Genomic DNA, 23,960 nt, shown 5'->3' on the forward strand with positions numbered 1-23,960 from the left:
AACGGTGTTAAACGAACACAGTTTTGTAATGGAAAGGTTCACACGATAATATCCAATGATCCCTTTCACGAGTGTGCCTTTGTGCACGATAGACCTTGTAAGTCAGAAGACTGTCATGTATACAACCTCCGACCAAATAGTGTACTCCCATGTACCCTCGAGGATCTGTGCACTCGTAGCCAAGAAGAATCGTTGGTGGAAATGCGAGGGCGCGACACGTTTTATTACGAACTACGTTGACCGAATTCTAACAGAGTACTTCGCTGGTCGGAGCGATGTAATGGTTCGAGTCATCGGACATGCATACGTGGAAGTCAGGTGCAAATCACAAAGTGCATGATGTCACCATGTACGCTCTTCAAAGAGTCTAGGACTACGCCAATTACATACACCACAACGAACAAACATAACGGACTCCAGTCCGTATCGTTCAGCCCATCGCAAGTTTTCCAATGTACCATTCCCATGCTACATGCAGTGAGGTACAGGTGGTGAGGAGGCCGTGAACCACGTCGAGAGGTGTACAAGCAATATACATTTCCACATCAAAAATAATCTGTTTGACGAAGGTGCCTCAGTTACCGTTAAAGATTGTGTGAGCAGCGAGTGTATGGTTAACTTGTGTAGACTGGGAATGAAGTTTCCGTGTTCGTTGGATGAAATTAAAAACACAACTTCACATCAGTGCATCTTAACAAAATTCAAAATTATATCCTTGCTTTAGAACATTAAATTTATTCAATAACAAGATATATGAAACGTATATGTACAAAAAATAAATATGTACTTTACGGTGTGTGTGTTATTATTTCAACAAGTACAATACCAAGTAGGCCTATTGAAAAAAATAAATTTACAAGTTGTCTAAAAAAAGATAGATGAGAAAAAACATTTAGAGTAATCTTTCAATTTGAAAATATTATAAAGGTGAATAAAAACATTTTTCAGTATACAAAATACTTTAAAAAAAGTAAATTAATCTTTCAATTTGAAAATACTTTAAAGGTGAATAAAAAAGGATATTTCAGTGTACAAAATACTGTAAAATAATTAAAAAAGTTTAAAGGTGAATAATATATTTATTTATAAATAAAAAGTTGACCAGCGAGAGAGAGATCAGTTGGCTTTAATGACTCACGGTCCGAGCGATGACCGGTGGGGTGGAATAACAGCAAGATCAGAAACTTTAAATATAATAGTAATAGCCTAAGTTAACAAACTTATTCTTATATTGATTAGTATATTGTTTGTTTCGAAAGATTTTGATGGTTTCTATAACGGTTTCCACCATGACCTCTGGTTCTTGGTTTGTGTGCTTTTTCGTTGTTTACCCTGCTGAACCATGTTGTCAGTGTAGTGTACATCAAAGCATGCTAGTTTGTGAATATAAGGTTAAAACACAAATATGCTTGTATAAGTTCACATAAGTTAATTTTTTTCTCACACCTAAGGTTTAAATGTTTTTTTTTAAATTTGGTATGATTAGCAGTTTCAAATTATTTTTAAAAGGTCATACACACACATACACACACACACATACACACCCATACACACGTACACACACATACACACACATATCCACATACACACCCATACACACACACATACACACACACAATCTTTATGCTAGTAGTCTGCAACAACGGCGATCCCACAGGGAATAGGAGGCAGGTGATAGAGGATATTTTTTTAGTCGGTACGGGTTGCAAATTGCTGAGCCACCTCCATGGTGGCTCATGGTCAAGATCATCTAAGACCAGACCAAGTCCGACACTGCACTACGGGTATCTTCAACCCGGGTCCTAGTGCGTGCGTAACAGCATTTTTTCACACCTCTATAAAAAACCATACACACCCATACACACACATACACACACATACACACATACACACACATACACACACACACATACACACACATACACACACACATACACACACACATACACACACATACACACACACATACAAACACACATACACACACACACAATCTTTATGCTAGTAGTCTGCAACAAATCAATAAGATTTTGTTTTAGATTTAGATTCCCATTGATCATCATTTATAATGTGACATATATTTTGACTGGAAGGTATTCATCTGTTATAGCATCCTACATAACCTCAATATGTGGCATTGGAAGTTACCCAAGGACACTATAACGTATGTTGTGATATGTGATGTTGGCATCTATGAGAGTTGGTATCTATGAAAGGAAGTGGTAGAGCGGCAAGTGGATCGTGATGTAATGGTGGAGAGTGAATGTAACATAATGAGTAGAGCGATTTTGAATAAATATGTGATAGTCGTACAGTGTAATGAGTTGATGTCCATTTAAACAAGGTGAAAACACAACATGGCGCAGTCGGTAGTAAATCGCATAGTGTTCGCAACGTGACCTTAGTGGTGTTGTTTCGTTGTTGTGCCACGTGGAGATAGAGGTTATACAGGTTTCGGCGCGATGGAATCGTTTAAGCCACCGCCGGCGCTGCTTCTAGATGGAAATCTGTGTGAACACTTTCGGCGGTTCAAACAGAGCTTTGATATTTTTATGCTGGCGACTGGATATGAGTCCAAACCATCGGCAGTCAAGGCGGCGATGTGGTTAAACCTCATAGGAGACGAGGCTGTTGAGTTGTTCAACACATTCGATCTTCCAGCGGAAGACCGTAGGGATTTTGAAAAGGTGTTGCGAGCATTTGAACATTATTGTAACCCTGTAAAAAATATCGTAGTTGAGCGGTACAAGTTTAATTGCCGATCTCAGGAAGAGGGAGAGCCGTTTGACTCGTTTGTGAGAGATTTAAAAAAGCTGGTTCAAAGTTGTGACTTCAAGGACCAGACAGACAGTGTTGTGCGGGACAGAATAGTTTTGGGCATTCGGGACAAAGGGCTGCAGGAACGTTTGTTGCGTGAACCGGATCTCAGCTTGTCACGGGCAATGGAACAGTGTAGGGTGGCTGAGCTAGGCAAGCAACGTGCCGACGCTATACAAACCAAAGCTGTCAATCCTGTTAATCGGCGTGAGGATTCGTCGGATGATGAAATTCACCCGAGAGGAGGCACAGTTGAAACTGTGTGGCGAAATAGAAGAAAGCAGAAATCAACTGAACAGCAGCAGGTACCATACAAAGGGGGGGCTGAACAGAAGCATGTGCAACAAGGAAGTCCTAAGTGCCGAAGGTGCGGGAGGGTACATAGGAAGAATGAGTGCCTTGCCTTTGGAAAAAAATGTTACAAGTGCATGAAGTTCAATCATTTTGCAACCGTGTGCACCAACCAAGTTGAAGAGGTTAGGTTAACGGGAGGTGAGATGGAAGAGTTCTTTGTCAGCACATTAGAAGTGGCAGAAGCAACGACCGGGGTGGAGGATGCCAAGCCAGGCCGAAAGGAGTGGATCCAAGAAATGTGGACTGAAGGTAAGACTGTATATTTCAAGCTTGATACGGGCTCAGAGGTAAATATCATATCACAGAGTATTGTGAAGCAGCTGGCTCGCCCAACCCAGTTGAAATGGTCACACATAACACTCGAAGGGTTCGGCGGCAAAAAAGTGAAACCAGTGGGTGTCATTAAGCTAATGTGTGGAGTAAACACAGCAGATGGTGCTCAGGAGTGCCTGGAGTTTGTTGTTGTTGAAGATGGTAGCTGCAGAATGCCCATTCTTGGACTGCCAGGATGCGTGTGTTTGAAGTTAGTTTCTCGCAGTTTTGTCCACACCTTACACAGTAGCGTTTTATCGGAAGATAAGTTCCTCTCAGAATTTGCAGATGTATTTCAGGGAGTCGGGTGTATTCCAAACAAGTGCACATTGGTAGTAGATAAATCTGTTCAGCCAGTTGCTAAACCACCTCGAAGAGTGCCCTTTGCCTTAAGAGATAGATTAAAAATCAAGTTGGACGAGCTTGTTAAGCTAGGAATTATTGCCAAGGTTGATCAGCCAACTGGATGGGTTAGCAACCTAACTGTTGTTGAAAAGGGCGACAAAAGTCTCAGACTCTGTCTAGATCCAGTAGACCTGAATAAGGCAATTTGCAGGGAGTATCACATGATACCAACATTAGAGGAGTTGAGCTGCCAGCTGAACAATAAGTCCATTTTCACAGTGTTGGACCTGAAAGATGGGTTTTACCAGGTGGAACTAGATGAGGAATCAAGTATGTACTGCATTTTCAGCACACCATTTGGATGTTATAAATTTCTCAGGCTCCCATTTGGGTTATCGAGTGCACCTGAAATTTTTCAACGAATAAACATGCAAAACTTTGGTGATATTCCAGGGGTACTAGTATACTTTGATGACCTCTTGATTGCTGCTGCAAATGAAGTTGAGCACGATCAAATATTGTTACAGGTAGCACAGAGAGCGAGAGCGCTAAATGTGAAGTTCAATGTACGCAAGATTCAGTTCAAAAAGAAGGAGGCAAGGTATTTTGGGCATGTGTTCTCCTCAAATGGTATGCAGCCAGATCCCGACCAGGTGCGAGCTATTCTAGCACTACAAACACCCACCAACAAAGTTGAGCTGCAAAGAGTGTTGGGTTTCATCAGCTACTTAAGGAAGTTTTTACCTAACTTAGCTAGCATCATAGCTCCACTGAGGGAACTCCTGAAGAACGATACTGAGTGGCAGTGGTTACCAGTGCACACTGATGTGTTGCAGCAAGTCAAGGAGTTGATCAGCAAGGCACCAGTACTCGGCTTGTATGACCCCAACAAAAAACTGTCCATTCAGTGTGATGCCTCAAAAGATGGACTGGGATGTTGTTTAATGTGTGATGATCAGCCGATCAGCTATGCTTCCCGAAGTTTGTCCTCAGCAGAAAAGAATTATGCACAAGTCGAGAAGGAAATGCTCAGTATTGTGTTTGCAGCGAGAAAGTTTCATCACTACATATATGGAAGGCATGTCATAGTACACACAGACCACAAACCATTAGTTCCAGTGTTTAAGAAAAGTATAGCAGATGTGTATTCTGTTAGACTTCAACGGATGAAAATCAGGCTGCTACGGTACACGCTGTCGGTAGAGTATCTTCCAGGCAAACTCATGCATGTAGCAGACTTACTGTCAAGGGCGTATTTGCCAGAAGTGGAACATGCAGATGAAGATTTGTCTGCAGAAATGGTTCACCTTGTGAGTGTGAGTGATACAAGTCAGGTGTCGACTACTAGAAAGGATGAGTTCAGGCGGGAAACTGCTAAGGATACAGCACTGTGTGAGGTTATGAGGTACTGTCAAAATGGGTGGCCAGAACACAAACATCAAGTCAGCCAGCATGCTCAAATGTACTTTGTCCAAAGGAATTGCTTGCATCTCGACAAGGGTCTAGTGTTCTTAAATGATCGCATTGTAGTGCCAGTGGCATTGAGGCAGCAGATGCTACTCTTACTCCATGAGGGCCACTTAGGCATAGAAAGAACCAAAGCACGAGCCAGGCAAGTACAATATTGGCCAAAAATGGCAGAAGACATTGAGATATTGGTAAATAGGTGTTTCACATGCCAAAAATTCAGAAGCCAGAATAAAGCAGAACCACTCATATCTCACAACATTCCAGAATTACCGTTTGAGAAACTTGGTATTGATCTTTGTGACTATGGGGGCAACAGCTATATGGTTGTCATTGACTACTATTCCAAGTGGATTGAAATAGTACCAGTAGCAAATAAACAAGCCAATGAAGTCATAAGAGGACTGAAATCTGTGTTTGCTACTCATGGTGTGCCAAAGCTCATTATTTCAGACAATATGCCATTTAACTCCTATAAATACAGGCAGTTCGCAATGAGTTGGGACTTCGAAGTAGTGACAGCAAGTCCTCACTACCCAAAGTCGAATGGGCTTGCAGAACGAGCAGTGCAGATTGCTAAGAACATGTTGAGGAGGTGTTCGGATTCGTCTAGTGATCTACCTGTCATGTTACTAGAGTACAGAAACACTCCTCTGACTGCTGTAGGCCTGTCACCAGCACAGTTGCTAATGAGTCGCCGGGTAAGGACGAAACTACCAATGAGGCAGCAGTTACTACAACCGGAAGTGCAGGGAAAGGTAGCAGAAGAACTACGTAACAGGCAAGCGAAGATCAAACAGTGGTATGATCAACGGGCAAGAAAGGCAACCGAGTTCGAGCACCAAGATAGGGTCTTGTTAAATAGAAACAATCAGTGGGAACCAGCAGAAATTGTACACAAGTCTTCGACTCCGAGATCATACGTTGTCCGTGATCAGGATGGCCAGCACGTGCGGAGGAACTCCCATCACTTGAGACCATCCAGCCTTGCTCCTGAGTTGCATAGGAGAAGGTCCAGCCTGGACTCTGATGATGAGTTCCGGGGGTTCCCAGCAGAAGACGAGGCAGGAGGAGAGTCGCAGGGAGCAGGGTCAAGAGTGCGGCAGGGAGAGTGCCCACCAGCACTGATGAGTGGTAAGGAAAAGGTCAATGTGTCGAGACGTACAAAAAGTGGACGTGAGGTGAAAGTGCCAGCAAGATACAAAGACTAGTGAGTACCAAATAATATGATTCCCCAAACTGATGACGTTTTAACTTTTGCTCTGTTTCTGGATTGTAGTAATATGTCAAGAGTGTGGATGTATTTGCTATAAAAGGGAAGGTGTTGTGATATGTGATGTTGGCATCTATGAGAGTTGGTATCTATGAAAGGAAGTGGTAGAGCGGCAAGTGGATCGTGATGTAATGGTGGAGAGTGAATGTAACATAATGAGTAGAGCGATTTTGAATAAATATGTGATAGTCGTACAGTGTAATGAGTTGATGTCCATTTAAACAAGGTGAAAACACAACAACGTATGAAAGTTTCAGATATGTCGGATCGTTTACATTTACTGTACTATGTTATTATGTATTAACCAAAGGATTAGTATAAATTAATATAGAGAAATAAGAACATATTGCCATTTATAACCAAACATAATATGTTAAAAAGAATTAAAACATACCTATTGAAATAAACAATTGGGAAACAAAATAACACGCAAATATCAGATTGGTGTTGGTTGTAATTATAGGCCTTTGTAAAAACAACAATGTAAAACAAACATCAATAAAACAATTAACATATTAACAAAATATTACGTAACGAGCTCGTGAACAACTAGGTACGTACCAAGTATTTATTTAGATATAAGTAAAAAAAAAGGTTAAGTTACTCAACAAATATTATTAAAAAAATTAATTCATCAAACAAATATTAAAGTATTTACGTCTTCTTATAATTCTTTCTTCAGAATGAAAATTAATTTCCGGGAATGTTCCCAAGTGTAGAAATCCACATTATTTCGTTGATTCAAGTTCAATAATAGAAACTTGCACGATGATCACGTAGAAGTTGTAAACTGTTATATAACCTTAAAATAATAATAATAATAAAATGAAATTTCTGGCCTTTGTTTTGAAGAGGTCAATTCCCAAAAATGAATTTAGATTCCTGGAACACCAAAGCCAGGATGAGGCCCATGACTCGAACCGCCAAAATGGCGGTAACAGATAGGTTGTTACATTTTATGATGGTTTTTACATCCGCACCAAAAAATTACATGCCAAATGGCCGAAAAGAAATTGAAAAAGGGCAAGGTAAGTCTTTTTCGTTTAGCACGACAGAAATCATAGAATTTACAATAAGTAGAGGGTATACAAACAAAACAAAATATTCATAGAACCAGTATTGTAGTACTTAGTGTTTCCCTTACACATTTGATTATAATAGAAACAAACACATTTAAGACATAAGAAATTAAATAGCTACACAAAACTTTAACATTAAGATAATGAAATATGTAAAGATGATTTGTCGAGGATACAAGTTTAGCTGATGCAAGTAAATTTACAAATGTCATTAGTTCCCTATAGACAATTAAGATATGATTATATTTAAATTATAATACTTGTGTATACACACACGCGAAAATTAGACACAAACAAAGTCACAAGAAATATGATCATAACAAGAGGTTTTTTTGGCATGTGTACAATGTGCTCGTCGGTTAAAGACCAGAGGCCAGTCTACAGGCACGACTCATCTGTAAGCAATGATAACACGAAGCACGTCCTCTGCCGGTTCCTGCGGCCTTGAGTAATGATAACACGAGGCGCAGCTTTGCAAAGTCAGCAACGGACCTGACCTACATACCTCATGACATACGTGTGTGTGTGCATGTTTGTATACACACACATAAATACACAAACCTTAGAATGTATATAAAACATATACATACCTAATTACCAGTTGTAATTTATTTAAAGCTTAAGTCAATTATTCACTGCTAGCGGTCTTACCAGGTGTAAAGCACATGTCGGTTTAAAAATCTGACTTCTTATAATTATGACCTCTTACAATCTTAATAATCAGCGAACATACATCAATTAAATAAAACCATACATATTTAGTATACTACAAATATTATTTATTAGAAAAATCCTGATAAAAAAAGTCATCACACTAATATAAAATTTAAGAAAAATACGACCAGAAATATACAAAATCAAAAAAACATAAAAAAAGTAATCACACTAATATAAAATTTAAAAAAAAAATACGACCAATAGTATATAAAACTACAGAATATAAGTCTCTACACAATAAACAGTATATAAAACCCCACATGATAAATAAATACAAATCTCTACATGAACAATATATTTCTAAGTAATACTATATAAAAAAAACTAACAAGGAGGATATATTATATTATGAATGTTCAGTTTAATCTCCCGAAGTAGGGAGACAACCGATCTCTGCTGTACCCGTAATTCATTGACAGCATCTAGGGAGTGTTTGAATGACATTCTCACGTGCAGACGTTGCCTCAGGCACCACCGCCGCCACCGTTCCCGAAGCCACCGACGCTCAGTGGTTCCAAATCCCAAATGGCTGGCCAAAAATAGAAAGTATTGTTGAATCACTACGAAATTCGGTACTTTTTGAGGTCACTGAACACGAATATGAAGTCAAATTTTACATAAACAAGATGGCGGCCTAAAATTGGCGGATATTTTTTTTCTAAATTTCATTCAATCGCTACGAAATTTGGTACTTCAGGGTTTTTGAGGTAATTGTCACGATTCTGTTGTGATGGAACTAAATAGTGTGTGTGTGTATGTATATATATATATTAGATTGGGAATATATGTAAATACAAATACACTCCGCATATTAATACTAATATATAGAAACTTACATTGAATAGGTATTACTTTTGTTTAAAACAAATGACGAAAAGATGGTAAGACTTAACTACAGAGTCCAATTGCTGTCACTATCGTTATTGTCGCTAGAGTCGCAGTCAGTCAATCTGAGTACTTTTTGGTTGTTCACAGTTGGCGGTATCAACAACGCCATTGGTTCACGTGATGATTTGCTTGACTTTGCTGGCAGCTTGCGTAAACTTGAGATAACAGGGTCAGAAGCAATCAAAAGTTGTGCGAAAACATCCTCCATATTCTGTTTTCTACAAAATTTCCGGGAAAAGTCTTGTCTAAATGATTTTATGTATTTATTACAAGATTCCTGGGCTTCCTCTGACATCTGTCCTATTGGGAGCATCAAAAACCCTATTATTTTCGCACCGTGAATTAAAAGTTTGTGCACAGTAGTGGGCATGTAATACCAAGGATAAAGTAGCAGATATCTATGGGCTGTATCCACAGCATATTTGTCAAATTCATTCACATTTATTTCAAAACCACACGATATCACTTGTATGGTCACGTGGAATCTTTTGATTAAATCTTCATCTAGTCCCGTTATAGATGCGGAAACACTGGAATTTTGAAAGAAACGACGAGCTGTATTACCGTCATTCATGCTACCAAATCCTTGTTTCGGTTGGTCAATCAAAAGTCTTAGTTGTTCACGGAAACCTTTTTGTATGGTCGTTGTACGACTTTCGATGCTTTTTTTTTATCTGTTTGCCATTTTTTTATTTCTAATCTGTATGCAATATGTATAAGGCACTCGAAAAAACGAATCCACGCGTGCAGTGATGATAACCCATATTGTACATGATCTTCATTTATCTTTCTCTTCAAAATCTTGTCTATGTCATTGAATTCTTTGGATGTAGCATCACAAAGATAGCATCGTTGACTTGATGCAGTATATGTCAGTGAATTGCAAACTTTACCTTCAACCATTGTTAAGGCTAATTTGTAGGATATTATGATTTCTTTTCTGTCCACAAACGCATGAAAAGGTTGCAGCTGGTTTTTTTGTTCTTTGATGTCATTCACTTTAGTGCGTGTTCCTTCTGCAGTCTCTTTCAAAAACTCTATTTTTATCGGCCTACAAAATCGAGGGGAAGAAGGTCGTGGATTTTTTCACACGATTATCACTTCGTTATTTCCTTCATTAACAAAAATGAGCTGTAGTGGCACAAGCGAAGTAAAGAAAATAGTTGTATCTGTTTTATCTCCTTCGTCATGACCGAATTTTTGTTTGAAAATACTTTGCCCCGATGTTCCGTCACACCTCCATTTGCAAATCAAATCCAATTTATAAATTTCTTTGGATGGGAGGGAATTAAAAACTTCCCTTTGCAACCTCAATATGCGATCTGCTGTATGATCTAACAGTGCTTGAAGTTTTACCGTAGCTTTACTTTCGGTGATAGTTATGTTATCTTTAGGCGGATAACATTTTTTTTCTCGCCCCTAGCACAGATTTGTAAAATGGATACATTTTCGAATTACGTTCCAGAGCTCCAGAGCGTATTCCCTGATAAACATGTTTGGACAATCGGTATTCAGTTATTAGAGAAAGAGCAGCATTAGCGGAATAACAATCGTGAGTATCGTTTGTGACAGTGTGTAAAGCTTGCTTAAATCTTATCTCTCAAAAAAATTGTCAATTTACAACACTTACAGACTACAGCAATGTTATTGCATTCACACAAAAATGTGGTTATGCTTATTGTTTTACTTATTTACAATCACTATGACCATATATCCTCTGGTTTGTGTTTACATAAATATTTGTAAAATTACTACAAGGCACTTCGTAATAGATTGTTATGAGAAATGCTCAATTAAGTGCGAACCTGGGAGAATATTGTTGAGTATTTTAGTATACATATGTTCTCGTTATATGTTGAGAAATTACTGTAGTACTTACAACATTATGCGAGAAGGCAACAATAGTTAACAGTTGTGTGAAGCCAGCAGGTTGCTGCGGTACAACTTCAAACGTTGCATCAATGGCTATATCAGTCATCTCCCTGTAATATTCTGAAAGATCCTGCAGAAAAGCTGTGTTGCAGAAGACGACGGACTGAGTTTGCCCGTTTACATCCAGAACTGCATCACGCCACAGTCCATCATGGTTGTCTAAATGATGCAACTGTTCCCAATTTATGTTTCTTAAAGTTTCGACGAAGGCGTCAATACTTTCAGGGACACATGGCTGTAAAGATTTACGCCCATGTTGCATTGTGCGTTTAACGAAGCAGAATGGATTTTGTATTGCTCCTTCCGGGATTCTGAAAAAATTAGGAAGAACACGTGTGCTCATTTTGCCTTATTGTTGTTGGACTCACTTCCATTGTCACTGTATATAATTAATGGTTTCAATGGTTTAATAAATATCACCAATTATAATTATTTCGAACCTATAAGATCTTCTGGTAAATCCTTCTCAAGTCAGTCGCCTCATTGCAGGAACAAACTCGTAGCTGTTCACGGAATACATAAGAATGTCTCAGATTGGGTTCCGGGGCATGAGAATGCAAGGGGATTGCCTACAGTAGCATTTATTTGAGCACCTGCTTCCAGCTTCATTGTTGCCCGCGCACGACATCCATCCCTCTTCCGTGTGCAGCGTAGCTGCCTGAAAAAAAATATTCCGGTAAAAACCATAGGCAAATGTGATGTAGCCTAGTCTGTTAACTGTAAACATTATTCATAGCATCATGGCTGCATTTTAGTAGCCAAATTCTTTTGTTGCCAGTAATGTAATACAGTAGTTTAATATAACACCACCATTTCAGAAATATTAAAATTCCTCCCAAAGACAAAATAAAATATTTTTAAAATGTTGGGCATATTGAATGAAGTTATAAAATTCTCTTTATAGACAAGTATTATAATGGGAGTACGTGCTAATTGATATATTATGTGTAAATGAACCTTTTTGAGAATTGTATTGTTATTTATATTTATATAATTTTTGTGTTAAACGAAATGACGCTAAAGTTTTATTACTTTACAGTTATAGAACCAGAACACTTAACTTATTCTCAGATACTACTAGAACTTTCATTACTAGCAACAGGCATACAGCAATGGTATAACGTCAAACTCAACTGTGTAATAGTTGCTCACATATTCATCACTTAGCAAAACAGACATTTTCCCGTGTTATGTGGCATATTACGCCTATATACCTGATGACGATAGTAAGTTCGAATCTGTATAAAGACATGATCAGTTGTCTCAGGTATTACGCCTTTGACTCTCTGACGGTGGTAATGTTTTGCAATAACACATTTACTTTTCTTAGTATTATTAACTGGTAATTATTTCCTTTAGAAAATGGTTAATTTTGATATTTACTCTTTGAAAGAATATAAACACTTTTCATCTAGTCAGAATTTTTAAGTACGTTGTCTAAATTCTGATAACTGTATCTCAAATCAGGCATTTATTATAAGCATTGTTTCAAGCACGGGATTAAGCAAGAAGTTCTGGAAATAAGTTATCCGCCTACGTTCCTTTGAGACATGTAAAAAAACCTCTTCGTTGCACCTTTAGATTAAGTAAAGTAACTACGAGGTACATTGTTGTGTTTTACATCTCGTGTGATCTCAGAACTACGTTCCATAACACTGAGGTTGCGTTTTTATCTGAAGTGAAACCCGTTTCCAATGGAATTTTTTCCCATAGAAGCATATGAACGGTATGCACTATTCCCTAACAGCACGGCAACGTTGCCTGCACGACAAAGGGCACATTTGCAACGTTGCTGCAATGTGCCCTAGATGTACCACTAATAGGCGGAATAGGTGCCAGTAACGTTTCAATGTCTCGTGCAGGCAACGTGCTAGTTGGCACGTTGCCTGCACATCACAACTGACACGTTACCAGCACCCATGCAGCACATGATCTGCACCTGCCCAGCACTTAACCAGCACATAAAGGGCACGTTTCCTGCACCCATGCAACACATGTTCCGCACCTGCCCAGCACTTAACCAGCACATGAAGGGCACGATTCCTGCACTTTTATGGCACCTATGCAGCACATGAAGGGCACGTTTACTGCACCAATGCAGCACATGATCTGCACCTGCCCAGCACTTAACCAGCACATGAAGGGCACGATTCCTGCACCTTTATGGCACCTATGCAGCACATGAATGGCACGTTTCCTGCACCCATGCAACACATGTTCCGCACTTAACCAGCACATGAAGGGCACGATTCCTGCACTTTTATGGCACCTATGCAGCACATGAAGGGCACATGATCTGCACTTAACCAGCACATGAAGGGCACGATTCCTGCACCTTTATGGCACCTATGCAGCACATGAATGGCATGTTTCCTGCACCCATGCAACACATGTTCCGCACCTGCCCAGCACTTAACCAGCACATGAAGGGCACGATTCCTGCACCTTTATGGCACCTATGCAACACATGAAGGGCACGTTTCCTGCACCCATGCAACACATGTTCCGCACATGCCCAGCACTTAACCAGCACATGAAGGGCACGTTTCCTGCACCTTTATGAGACATGACAGGCATGCTTTCTGCACCAATGCAGCACATGATCTGCACCTGCCCAGCACATAAAGGGCACATTACAGGTACCTTTCCTACATCTATGCAGCACATGATATGCACCTGCCCAGTATATATGCAATGGGCACTTTTCCTGTACCTCTCTAGCACCTGTCATCACCAACATGTCTGGCACATTTCCAGAATCTCAATGAAAAAGTTATGCCAGTTAGGTTTCTCATACTCTAAGAAGAAATTAGATACTAGACAAAAAACTTACTTTTTCGGATGTTATTCAATTATCTATTGAATTGAAATATTTCACAATACCAACAAACAGAGAATGACCACATGTAATAAATTCTGCACTAACGTAACAGATTGAGTGAAAAAGGTTTACAATGTCTTTTAAAGTTAAACAAAAATTTGTAATGTAATGCTTTTTTCTATGTTGCAAATGAAGAGGAACACCGTTTTATAAATAAAAACACATATCTTCATATATTTTATAATTTATGCACACACTGTTAAAACCATACACACAAAACAATATCACAATATTTTAGACCATACAGTACATACATATTAAAAATTATACACATGATAATTTTTTTGTTTTAAAAAATATTACATTCAATAACACATTTGTGCGTATTATTTTGGAACATTAATGACATACATAATACAATTTCATTTGAATATGATTGTATAACCCCCTTTATCCAGTAAAAAGTAAATTAAACTTGCAGTTTTAGTGTCAAAGAGGCCAAAGTAGTATGAAAAAAAAAGTCTGCAAAAATAATACAGTATGAAATTGTTATGAAGGTGATATATATATGTATATATATATATAATATATATATAATATATATATATAAATAATATATATATAAAATATTATATATATATATATATATAAAACGGGTTGATACAATATATTTATAACCAGTCGATAAATGAGGAAATGCACATAATAATTGAGAAATCATTTTTATTGTGCGTGAGGAGAAATATATTGAATTATAAACCAATTAAGTCATAATACTGAATCAATCACGTGCAAACCACCATATATTAAGTTTTATCATGTTCAGATCATAACAGGGCATTCAAGAGGATGAGTTTGCTATAGCAGCATACTTTCTATTAACTTCATCAGATGTACGGCCATTAAAAAAAAATTATATTGTAAATTTTTTTAAAACTTTTCTTAAAGGACCACAGACTATTAAAAAAGAAATCTTACCTGATAAAAGGGAAAAAATATTCTTTGCATTATATTAATAAAAAACTTAAATCATTTAATGAAGATCACACACTGTAATGAAACCACTCTTGACCTTTCTTTATCATGTAATGTACCAAAAAGGAATAAATTAGTTTTCAATAGGGATGGGTCGGGTTTGTTCCTCGGTTCCACGCCCCCGGACCTGAATCGATTTTTAAAGTAAAGGGGTTAAGGGAGCGTTCAAGTATTACGTAACAAATTATAGGGGAGGGGGGAGGGTCCTTGTAAAATGTTACAATGCGTTACAGGGGTGGGAGGGGGGGGGTTGACCTACGCGTTACGTCACATTGTTTTTTTTTAACCCTTCAGAACGGTCGTGTAGAGACAGATTCTTTCACGCATTTTTTAAAACTTTTTTTTCTCAAAATTTCAAATGGAATGATAACTTAATTTTTTTTTACCTTCACAAAATTGCTTCTGCTTGCTTTACAGGATTAGTGAATAATGTTTTTTTTTAACTCCAAATGTAAAGCAAAAAAAAAAAAAAATATTTATCAACAGCTGTGATAGTTTTTCTCGTCACTCCAGTAAAGTAGTTAAAACAAACAAGCTCGTGGTACCTAGTCAGATAGACAAAGGATCATGCAAGTTTTCGCCACTTCTTGTGAGGTTGTCTGTTGATCTGTTGCCTCCTCTAGAAGGGTTTAAGCAGATGCCTTACAATTTATTTTGCCCATCAGTACAATCTGACCTAAAGAACCGAGTATGTTCAACCTGTATTTATGTTACATCCCACAAGAGTGTGCAAATGCACAATCGTTACATGCACGGCAAGACTGCCCAAGGCCTTAGTGAAAGTTGAGTACGGCCACAGCGACTTGCTGCAAGAAGGGCAAATGAGCTTCTCTGTATTGTGCGTCGCTGTGAAACATCGTCTGAGGATGCCGATTGGCTCGACGAAGACTAAGTTGATGCAAGCGGGTTAACAATTCCGGAACCCTCTTCGTCTGCTCTCCGGATGCCAGTAATGAAAGAATCTGAGTGGCTGGCAAACCCATGGACAGATGAGCAGTAAAACTCAAATTGAATTGATTTTTTACAATCTACTTATTTTAATTATAGCTGAATTTATTTTAAATGTTTTCGTTCGATCGTATTCTTAAATACCATTATAGTTTGACAAATTTATTTAATTTCAGTTAAGTTTACGTTTGTAATTGCATTGCCAACGGTAATAATAAATTATTAGAAATAAAATTTGTTATTTGATTTTAATAGCTTTATGAGTAAAACGCTAAAATAGGAGAATGCATGAGAAGAACAATGGCGGATAAAGCAAAAAGATTGTAAGGACAGGGCCAAGTCAGGAAAACGACGTAATTTAATGTATGATTGCTAAATGTATGATTGAGAAGTAAAAATTTATCAGGACAAAAAGGACATTAGAAAGCTCTTGCTTTTAACTCAAGACGTTTCAAATGTTAATAAATAACATTAAAGCGATTAAAACAATAACAAAGGTATTTTAGTGACTTATTCCGGTACGTTACGCCACATAATTGTGACTTTTAGGTAAAAATGGTCACTTGGGGTTATGTAACGTTTTACTAGGGGGGAGGGGGTAAAGAAAAACGTTACGGCACGTTACATAGGGGGGAGGGGGGGTCAAAAATATCAAAAAATTGTGTTACGTAATACTTGAACGCTCCCTAAGGTTCATTTGCACAACCATTCGGCATAATTATTGTTAAGACATGATTCAGCACACAATATATTATTTAATGGCGTTATCTATTATAAACAGTATGAATTATATTTATAGAAATAGGTTAATAAAACATTCCGCAAATCTAAAACAGGCAGACGTTAACGCATATAAATACCTCCGGCGTGACTCGATGCGCTTAAGAAACCGAATGCATTCACAGCCATAACTATGCTCTATATTATATTTAGTGTCTGGATCACTTTATTATGTATATAAATGTAGCACAATACAAATAGAAAAATTTTCCGAAATTTCCATCTTGGTCATACTGTTATTTACATCTATTTAATATGCCGCTGCTGCGCTGCCATGTTTTTTTGAACATCTTGTCATGGATTACACAACTTAGATGTTTTAATATTTAACGATGACAGTTATTTTAACATTCCAGAACTAAACCATGTGGTTTTAAATGTACGTAAAAAAAATAAGTAAACAATTAACACCCTTTAAGATGTAACTTTAACATGATACTTATTTAACCATAGGTAATCTCCTAAATTCAGTAATAAAAAAGGTAATATTTAAATTGAATACTGTATATCAAAAAATGCAAATTAATACAAATTCTTTCAGGAAACTTCAAAAAATTCACAATGTATTCTTACTTAAATGAATAATTACAATTGAAACTATTACCGTATTGCTTCCAAAATAAGCCGCCCTTGAATATAAGTTTACGACCATGCTTTCCATAGATAGATCAACTCTACGGAAGTAATTGTAGTGCTAAAAACTGTGAAAAACACCACGTGGCAGGTGAAAGCAAAACTTTTTTTATTTAAATTAAACCGTAAAAAAAAAATATTTTGAAGATTTATTTTCTGTTTAAAGTGTGTTATACCCATCTAAAACAAAATACAAAAAACCACACGCCGCACAGGCTGTTCCAAGTACGCTTCTCCCTATGCTTTTAACCAATGAACTACTCGCATTAGCAACTGCTGTTCCAACTGAATACCAGGGGGGGGGGGGGGGGGGGACACTCATAGGGCATAGCAATCACATTTTTCTAGTTGCTATGCAATTTTATCCAACATCTGAGCACAAAAATTATAATCAAAATACCACGTTGATTAAATAATTATTACATTTGTTTTAACATTTTATCAAATTTATGGCATAAATTGGTATTGTTGAAATGAAAATAATATATTTACTTAAAAGAAAATAAACAAGTTTTCGTTGGCATGTTGAATCACTTGTTTATCCAACAAACCATAATTAATGGCGTCGGCGTTGAATCAAGCAATATTAGGTTTAATAAAAAATTTCTAAGGAAATTTTGTTTCAATCATGTTGAAATAGTAATCTCGTTAAATAATATCAATGATTTCATGAACTACTTTATAAATCACTGTTATCAAACATGCCTGATTCGGCTACGTGTTGTGTTAACCACTGGTACAACAAGAGAAGATATGATAATAATAATTAACTTTACTTTAAGTTTCCGCTTGACGAAACTAGGTATGTGTAAATTATTAAAATGAAACAAAATAAAAGTTTTGTGTAATTAAAATAGTGATGTGCATTTTGTTTTTATGCCCTACAGAATTCCCTCTTTTTAGGTAGTGTGTAGTCGCACATTGAGGACAAGCACACAATACATTGACATTTAGAACAGTACCTAGATATTAATGAGTCTGAAATTCTGCTCAAACTTGCTGCTTATGTACTTTAATTATGTAGTATAAATGTTTTGTATGAATATTATTTTTAGGTCGAGAGGGAGGTGTGGGTAAAAATTTTGTATTGCGTATCCAAGTCTATCCCTTGATACTAATGGCATGATCCTGTGGTCATAATGCTTGCTGTTTTAACATTAATTAAAACAGCAAGCATCATGTGCCACCGGATAAATCGTACATGATCATGCCAACAGGATCAAGGGATAAACTTGGATACGTGATACGGAACAATTACAGAGGTGAGGGTTACGATAAAATGAAGTGTTTTTTTTATTTTTATGTTGAAATCAAGGTTTTTTTTCCCTTATCAATTGCTATACACCTGTCTTCAAGAAGTGAAGATACGAGAAAGATTTGTACTTTCACCTAATCCATAAAGAATTATATGCCATTGGTAACAGCTTCATTTCAGTTTTTGTGGGAAAATTGTACATCTTAGGCAGTTAAATTTGCCAGAAATACACATTGCCTGTGTTAATGATTAAATACTTGTGCACTTTTTTTATGCATTAGTTTTGTTGGTGATTTGTAATGCAATTCGGTAGGTACCTACGAAAATCCTAACCTTAACTTCAATCAACGTGTTTCTACTAGAACAGAAATTGTTTCTTGGACATAAAAAAAGGCAGCAATTTAATATAATCCGAAATATGTTACATGTTATGCATTTTAACAAATGTTATGATACGTAAACAAAACTTTTTTAACAGAAATGAGGTTAAGGCAAACACTGTCCCGAAGGTAAGAAATTTACTTATTTTTTTAAATATATTGCTCTCCTAAATCATTATATGTTATGTTTATTGATATTTAGTTAAATGATTTGCTTATTAGGGAAAAGAAATAAAATCAATATTTTTATAAATATTAATGCATGCACGAAAAAAGTCACAAGCTCGCCAACATTCATTTGAAGCTGCAAATTTTCCTACTATTCAAATTAGTGTTTTAAGCATATTAACTGCATATTGTACTTTCTACGATCAAAGTTGTATTTAAATTAAAATTTACTTATAATTTGAAACGTAAGTCTTACTCCAGAAGGTACTTTATCTCGATTTTAAGCCATTGCAACTTCGTTTTAATGTTTGTCAAGTTTGCGTTTTTGTATAGCAACTAGGGCATTTCGGAATAAAAAAAACGTAGAACTGCAATAGCATTGAGTGTCCACTCTGTACTAGTACTTTATTTACTCTATGCTGAATACCATGCCCCCCCCCCCCCCCCCCACTTCTCGCTATACTTGTAACCAATGAATTCGCGCTGGCATCTGCTGTTCCAACTGAAATGCTGTGCCCCTGCTTCCACCTCTTTTAACCAATGAAATACTTGCGCTAGCAGCTGCTGTTCCAACAGAACATTGTGCCCCCATGCGATGACAGAAATTACGCTGTTTATTGGTATGTGCCCGTGTTTACGTTGCCAGCGTGATATGATTGGAAGTTCAGTTGTTTTCATCACAACGAAAACAAAAGAGTTACGATGCACATGTTATTTCGCATACATTAGTAATTGAATGTAGTGTGTATTAAAAAATTTTTTCTAGATATATAGCTATAATTTAATTGCTGGGCAAGATGGCTTCTACTGGTAGCAGTGTGCGGGTACAAAACTTTTGTACGTTTTGCAATTTTGTTTGAAAAAAAAATAATTTTTCTAAACACGCAATAATACGCCGCTTACAAGTTTTATAGCTCCAAAAATTTGAAAAAAATATGCCACTTTTTTTCAGAGAAATACGGTAATTAAAAAAGAAGTTCATTATCCAACTATTTGCTGAACATGAAAAAATAAACCAAGGAAAAAAGGACGAAAACAAAATCATATTTCCCACTGAAATTTGTAGTGTGAAATGAGCAAAGGAAGCACTTCACATGTCTTACTCCAATGTTTCATCATCTTCATTTGCATTCCGTTTCCTGCAAGAAAGAATTTCACTGTAAAGATTAACAACAAAATGTCACAAAGTCAGAATTTCATTAAAAATCTTTCACAACTTAATATCATAATTTTATAAACCAATTCACATCGTCAAATCAGGCCATTTTTATACTCTGTACAATGCAGAGACAGTGTATTATTATACCACTTTGAACAGTTTCATTCCATAGTAACCAACAATGAGCACTGAAAATGACTACATAGCACCTATGAATGACTTTTCCATCTTATCTAAATTAGACAAGTGTAAAAAAGGGGAAAAAAAAGAACTTTAAAATTAGTGACTGGAACCACAGAAAAGCAATGTAAATTGCAGGAAGGTAACAGCTGTTTTTCAACAATATAATGATGCAGTTCAAAATAAATGTTTTTCGTGTTTAAATTAAATGGTGGAAAAATTCTAAACCCCAGTCTGCAATAATTGTATGGAATTAATTTTCAATTATGTTTAGTTATACATACACCATATGCAGACAAGTGACGGGACTGTTTGAAATTTATCATCACGTTGGTATACTGATCATTCTTTAGAGTACTTCGTAATTAAATTACAAGTTAATATTTCAATCACTATGATTTACTAACTATCTGAAATGAAATTATCGCATATTTAGTATAAACAAAAATTGTTTTACTGGAAGTAAATTAAAATTACAGCTCTTCTACTACTTTAAGGTCAGGGTATGGTTGCTCCTATTATAATGAACTGCCAGTGTTTGAATTGGCATACCATAATTACTTAAGTTAAACTTTTGCAGGGAAAATTTTTTATAAAAGATAAACTAAAAATTTGACCCAAACAAAAAAAAAAAATGTTAGAACACGGTCCCTTGCAAATGAGACTAAAAATATTGCTGGGATTGCCAGGTCTTCTGGTGAAACCAATTTTTCAGAAACTATAAAACACTGCATAGTTATAACATCTTGATTATCCTCAAGTGGAGCACCCAATTAGCAGGTCAACCATGGAATTGGCTATAACAATGACTATCACAAATTAACTATAAAAATACTACTCAATCACAAAAAATCTAACTATACAAAGTTCTTTTATATCTATTAAATGATACGATTTCTTAAATGCAGTTTTCATAGAATGGCATGCAAGTTGGTAGCAAGCTAAAAACTTGATGCAACTGCTATATACAGTATACACAACACACATCATATGTATATTAATATCTAAGCAATAAATAATGTACCTAACACTGAGAAAATTGTAATTACTGTATTTATCATCTCAAACCATAAGGCATTCCACAGTACTGTTCTCAGTTAAATAGTGTGGATAGTCAAGAATCAAAGCTTACAAAATACTAAAAAGCTACCAGTCCATACAAGGCTCTGTTCACAGAATTAAGGAAGAGAAAAGGCTTTGTTCATCAAATGAAGTAAAATAATACAAGTTAGTAGGAAGTTAAGATTTACAAAATTTCAATGGATCTTTAGTAGTACTTCACTGTGTTATTTAGAAGTTAAGATTTTTTTACCTTTCAGTAAATCAAAGCATGAGCTAAACAAAAATTACAATATTACGCAGTAATTAAACATCTTAGGTAATTTCTTGAACTTCAAATACATTTTCTGACTTTTTTGTTAGTTTTTGATAGTTAAACTAAGTAGTGAAGATCAAATCATTAAAATATCATGAAAATCATCCTGACAATTTGAAATACAATACCCGGTAGAATCCTTGTCTTTGGACCACTGGATTTTGAATATTCCCTCATTTTACATATATTCCCGAATGCCTCATTTACATGATGTACAGCTGTTCTCTTTCTAAATTTTACTGTATTTTACTCAGATTTCGGCTGGTCCCTTGAGAAGTGTAAAAAGGGGGTTTGGCGGTATGTACATACGAACTTGTTTTCTAAAAGCAAAAACTATATTACTATAAGTTTCAACAAAAAATGAGCAGGGAACAACTTAATTTTTATCAGATATACCAGAAATTGATAGCTGCTACTTCAGAGGTTTGGAACATTAATTTGTGGAACCAGGTTACCCTAGATGCATTTATTTTTCAAAAAGCAATCTTTAAAAAAATGTATGTAGACCAAAAATTTTGGGTTAGGTATAGTTGCATTGCATAAAATCAATTACTCCAAAAAAATTTCTTACCTACTTCTTTCTTGTCAGGTTTTTGCATGCTTCATCCAGTTTGAGATTATCACACAGATATCTCTCTCGGTTGCCGTAGGTGCAGCAATCCGCACAGCTCCTGAAATTAGTTGGCGAAGTGTTCACTTTGTTACATAACTAGTATATTAACACACTATCCTAATCTCGTCATTCGTTAAAGCAGATCTGAAAATAACCAACCATCATTCACACAGAGTATACAAAAGGTTAAAAACTAACATTCAAAACTTGGGGCAAAGATAAATAGTTTAACTTCGGTATGAAGGTCAGGACCTAAACCATATGAATTACCTCCATTGTTTTGAAATTGCATGAAAATTTGTATTTAAGGCATAAGGTACAGAAACTCTGTAGAGCATTATGATGATTTCTAAAATGTAGCTTAGATATATTAGACAACTTTTTTGTAAAAGATTTTGCTCAATGAAAACATAGTCCCATTACTTATTGGAGAGTTAAGCAAGAGATCAATTTAGTTTCAGCCATGTTCTGTGCAGTGAAATTTGTACTGTAGTTATTTTGTTACTTACATAATATTGTCAAATGTTTATAATTATGAGGATTTTGTAATGCACTGTCAGTTTATGTATACTGTTTCATGTAAAATATTCAGAAATTAAAAGTGTTACCTTTTTAACATTGTCAAAAATTGAGTGATTGAGAAGTACGTACATATTGCACAGAATGTTTACACAAATTTTGTATGTAAATATTCTAAATACTGACAAGAATCACAAACGTACTGAGAAGCAACATCTTTGCCTGCCATATTGGTTTCTCATGCCTACACACACTCCTTGAGATGTGACAATGATGGAAATGCAATTGCATCTAGCTATGATGCTATGACTTGCTTGATTTTGTTATGAATGGCTGCCATCTTCAACTCAACAATGACTCTTTAACCTCTTCCTCGTGAACCTTACCACTTTTGTTTTTCTAACATTTGGAAACACAAAGATTCAATAAGGTGTTAAACAAAAAACACTTACAGATCTTTCCTGCAAAACTTATAGCTTTTGATATTTCCTCACGGCAATAATAGCTCAAAATCAAACTTTTTTCCAAAAACACAAAATCACCACTGATCACAACGGATTATACAGAGCAAGAAAGGAAGGACGAAACGAATTGCGCATGTTTTGCCAACATTTGAGAAATGAAAACTCAATGTACGATTAGAAATAATCACATTTCAACAAAATATACCGCACAGCACCAAAATTGAACAAACATAAATAATGTTAATTTTCTACAAAAATTATTTACTTGACGAAAACATGCCAATTTTTACTATATCCAATAAGAAAATACTTTAAACTCACCGTAAATTAGAAGACTTATTATTGTCGTCACTATAGTTGATTGCAATGCGATGTGAAACTTCGTCTTGTATATATATGTAACGCAAATTTTTGTTGTAGAGATTTCGTTATGTCTTCGGCCGTAA

At 36.2% G+C, this 23,960-nt stretch overlaps 1 protein-coding gene across 1 annotated transcript; it reads left to right on the plus strand.

The window, feature by feature from the left end:
• The first annotated feature begins 2,462 nt into the window (after positions 1-2,462).
• LOC134536548 (uncharacterized protein K02A2.6-like) lies at positions 2,463-4,711 on the plus strand. Its single transcript, XM_063376283.1, has 2 exons — positions 2,463-4,158; positions 4,665-4,711. Exons 1-2 carry the CDS (start codon positions 2,463-2,465, stop codon positions 4,709-4,711), a joined length of 1,743 nt encoding a protein of 580 aa, XP_063232353.1.
• Positions 4,712-23,960: the final 19,249 nt, after the last annotated feature.

Source organism: Bacillus rossius, chromosome 11 (genome assembly GCF_032445375.1).
Source record: "Bacillus rossius redtenbacheri isolate Brsri chromosome 11, Brsri_v3, whole genome shotgun sequence".
Taxonomy (NCBI): domain Eukaryota; kingdom Metazoa; phylum Arthropoda; class Insecta; order Phasmatodea; family Bacillidae; genus Bacillus; species Bacillus rossius.

What these genes read in the sequence shown, in the direction of transcription:
- LOC134536548 (XM_063376283.1), top strand. Translation starts at nt 2,463, where the DNA reads ATGGAATCGTTTAAGCCACCGCCGGCGCTGCTTCTAGATGGAAATCTG. An exon ending in GGAACTAGATGAGGAATCAA is followed by an intron (nt 4,159 to 4,664) that starts GTATGTACTGCA and finishes GATGTGTTGCAG; the next exon opens with CAAGTCAAGGAGTTGATCAG.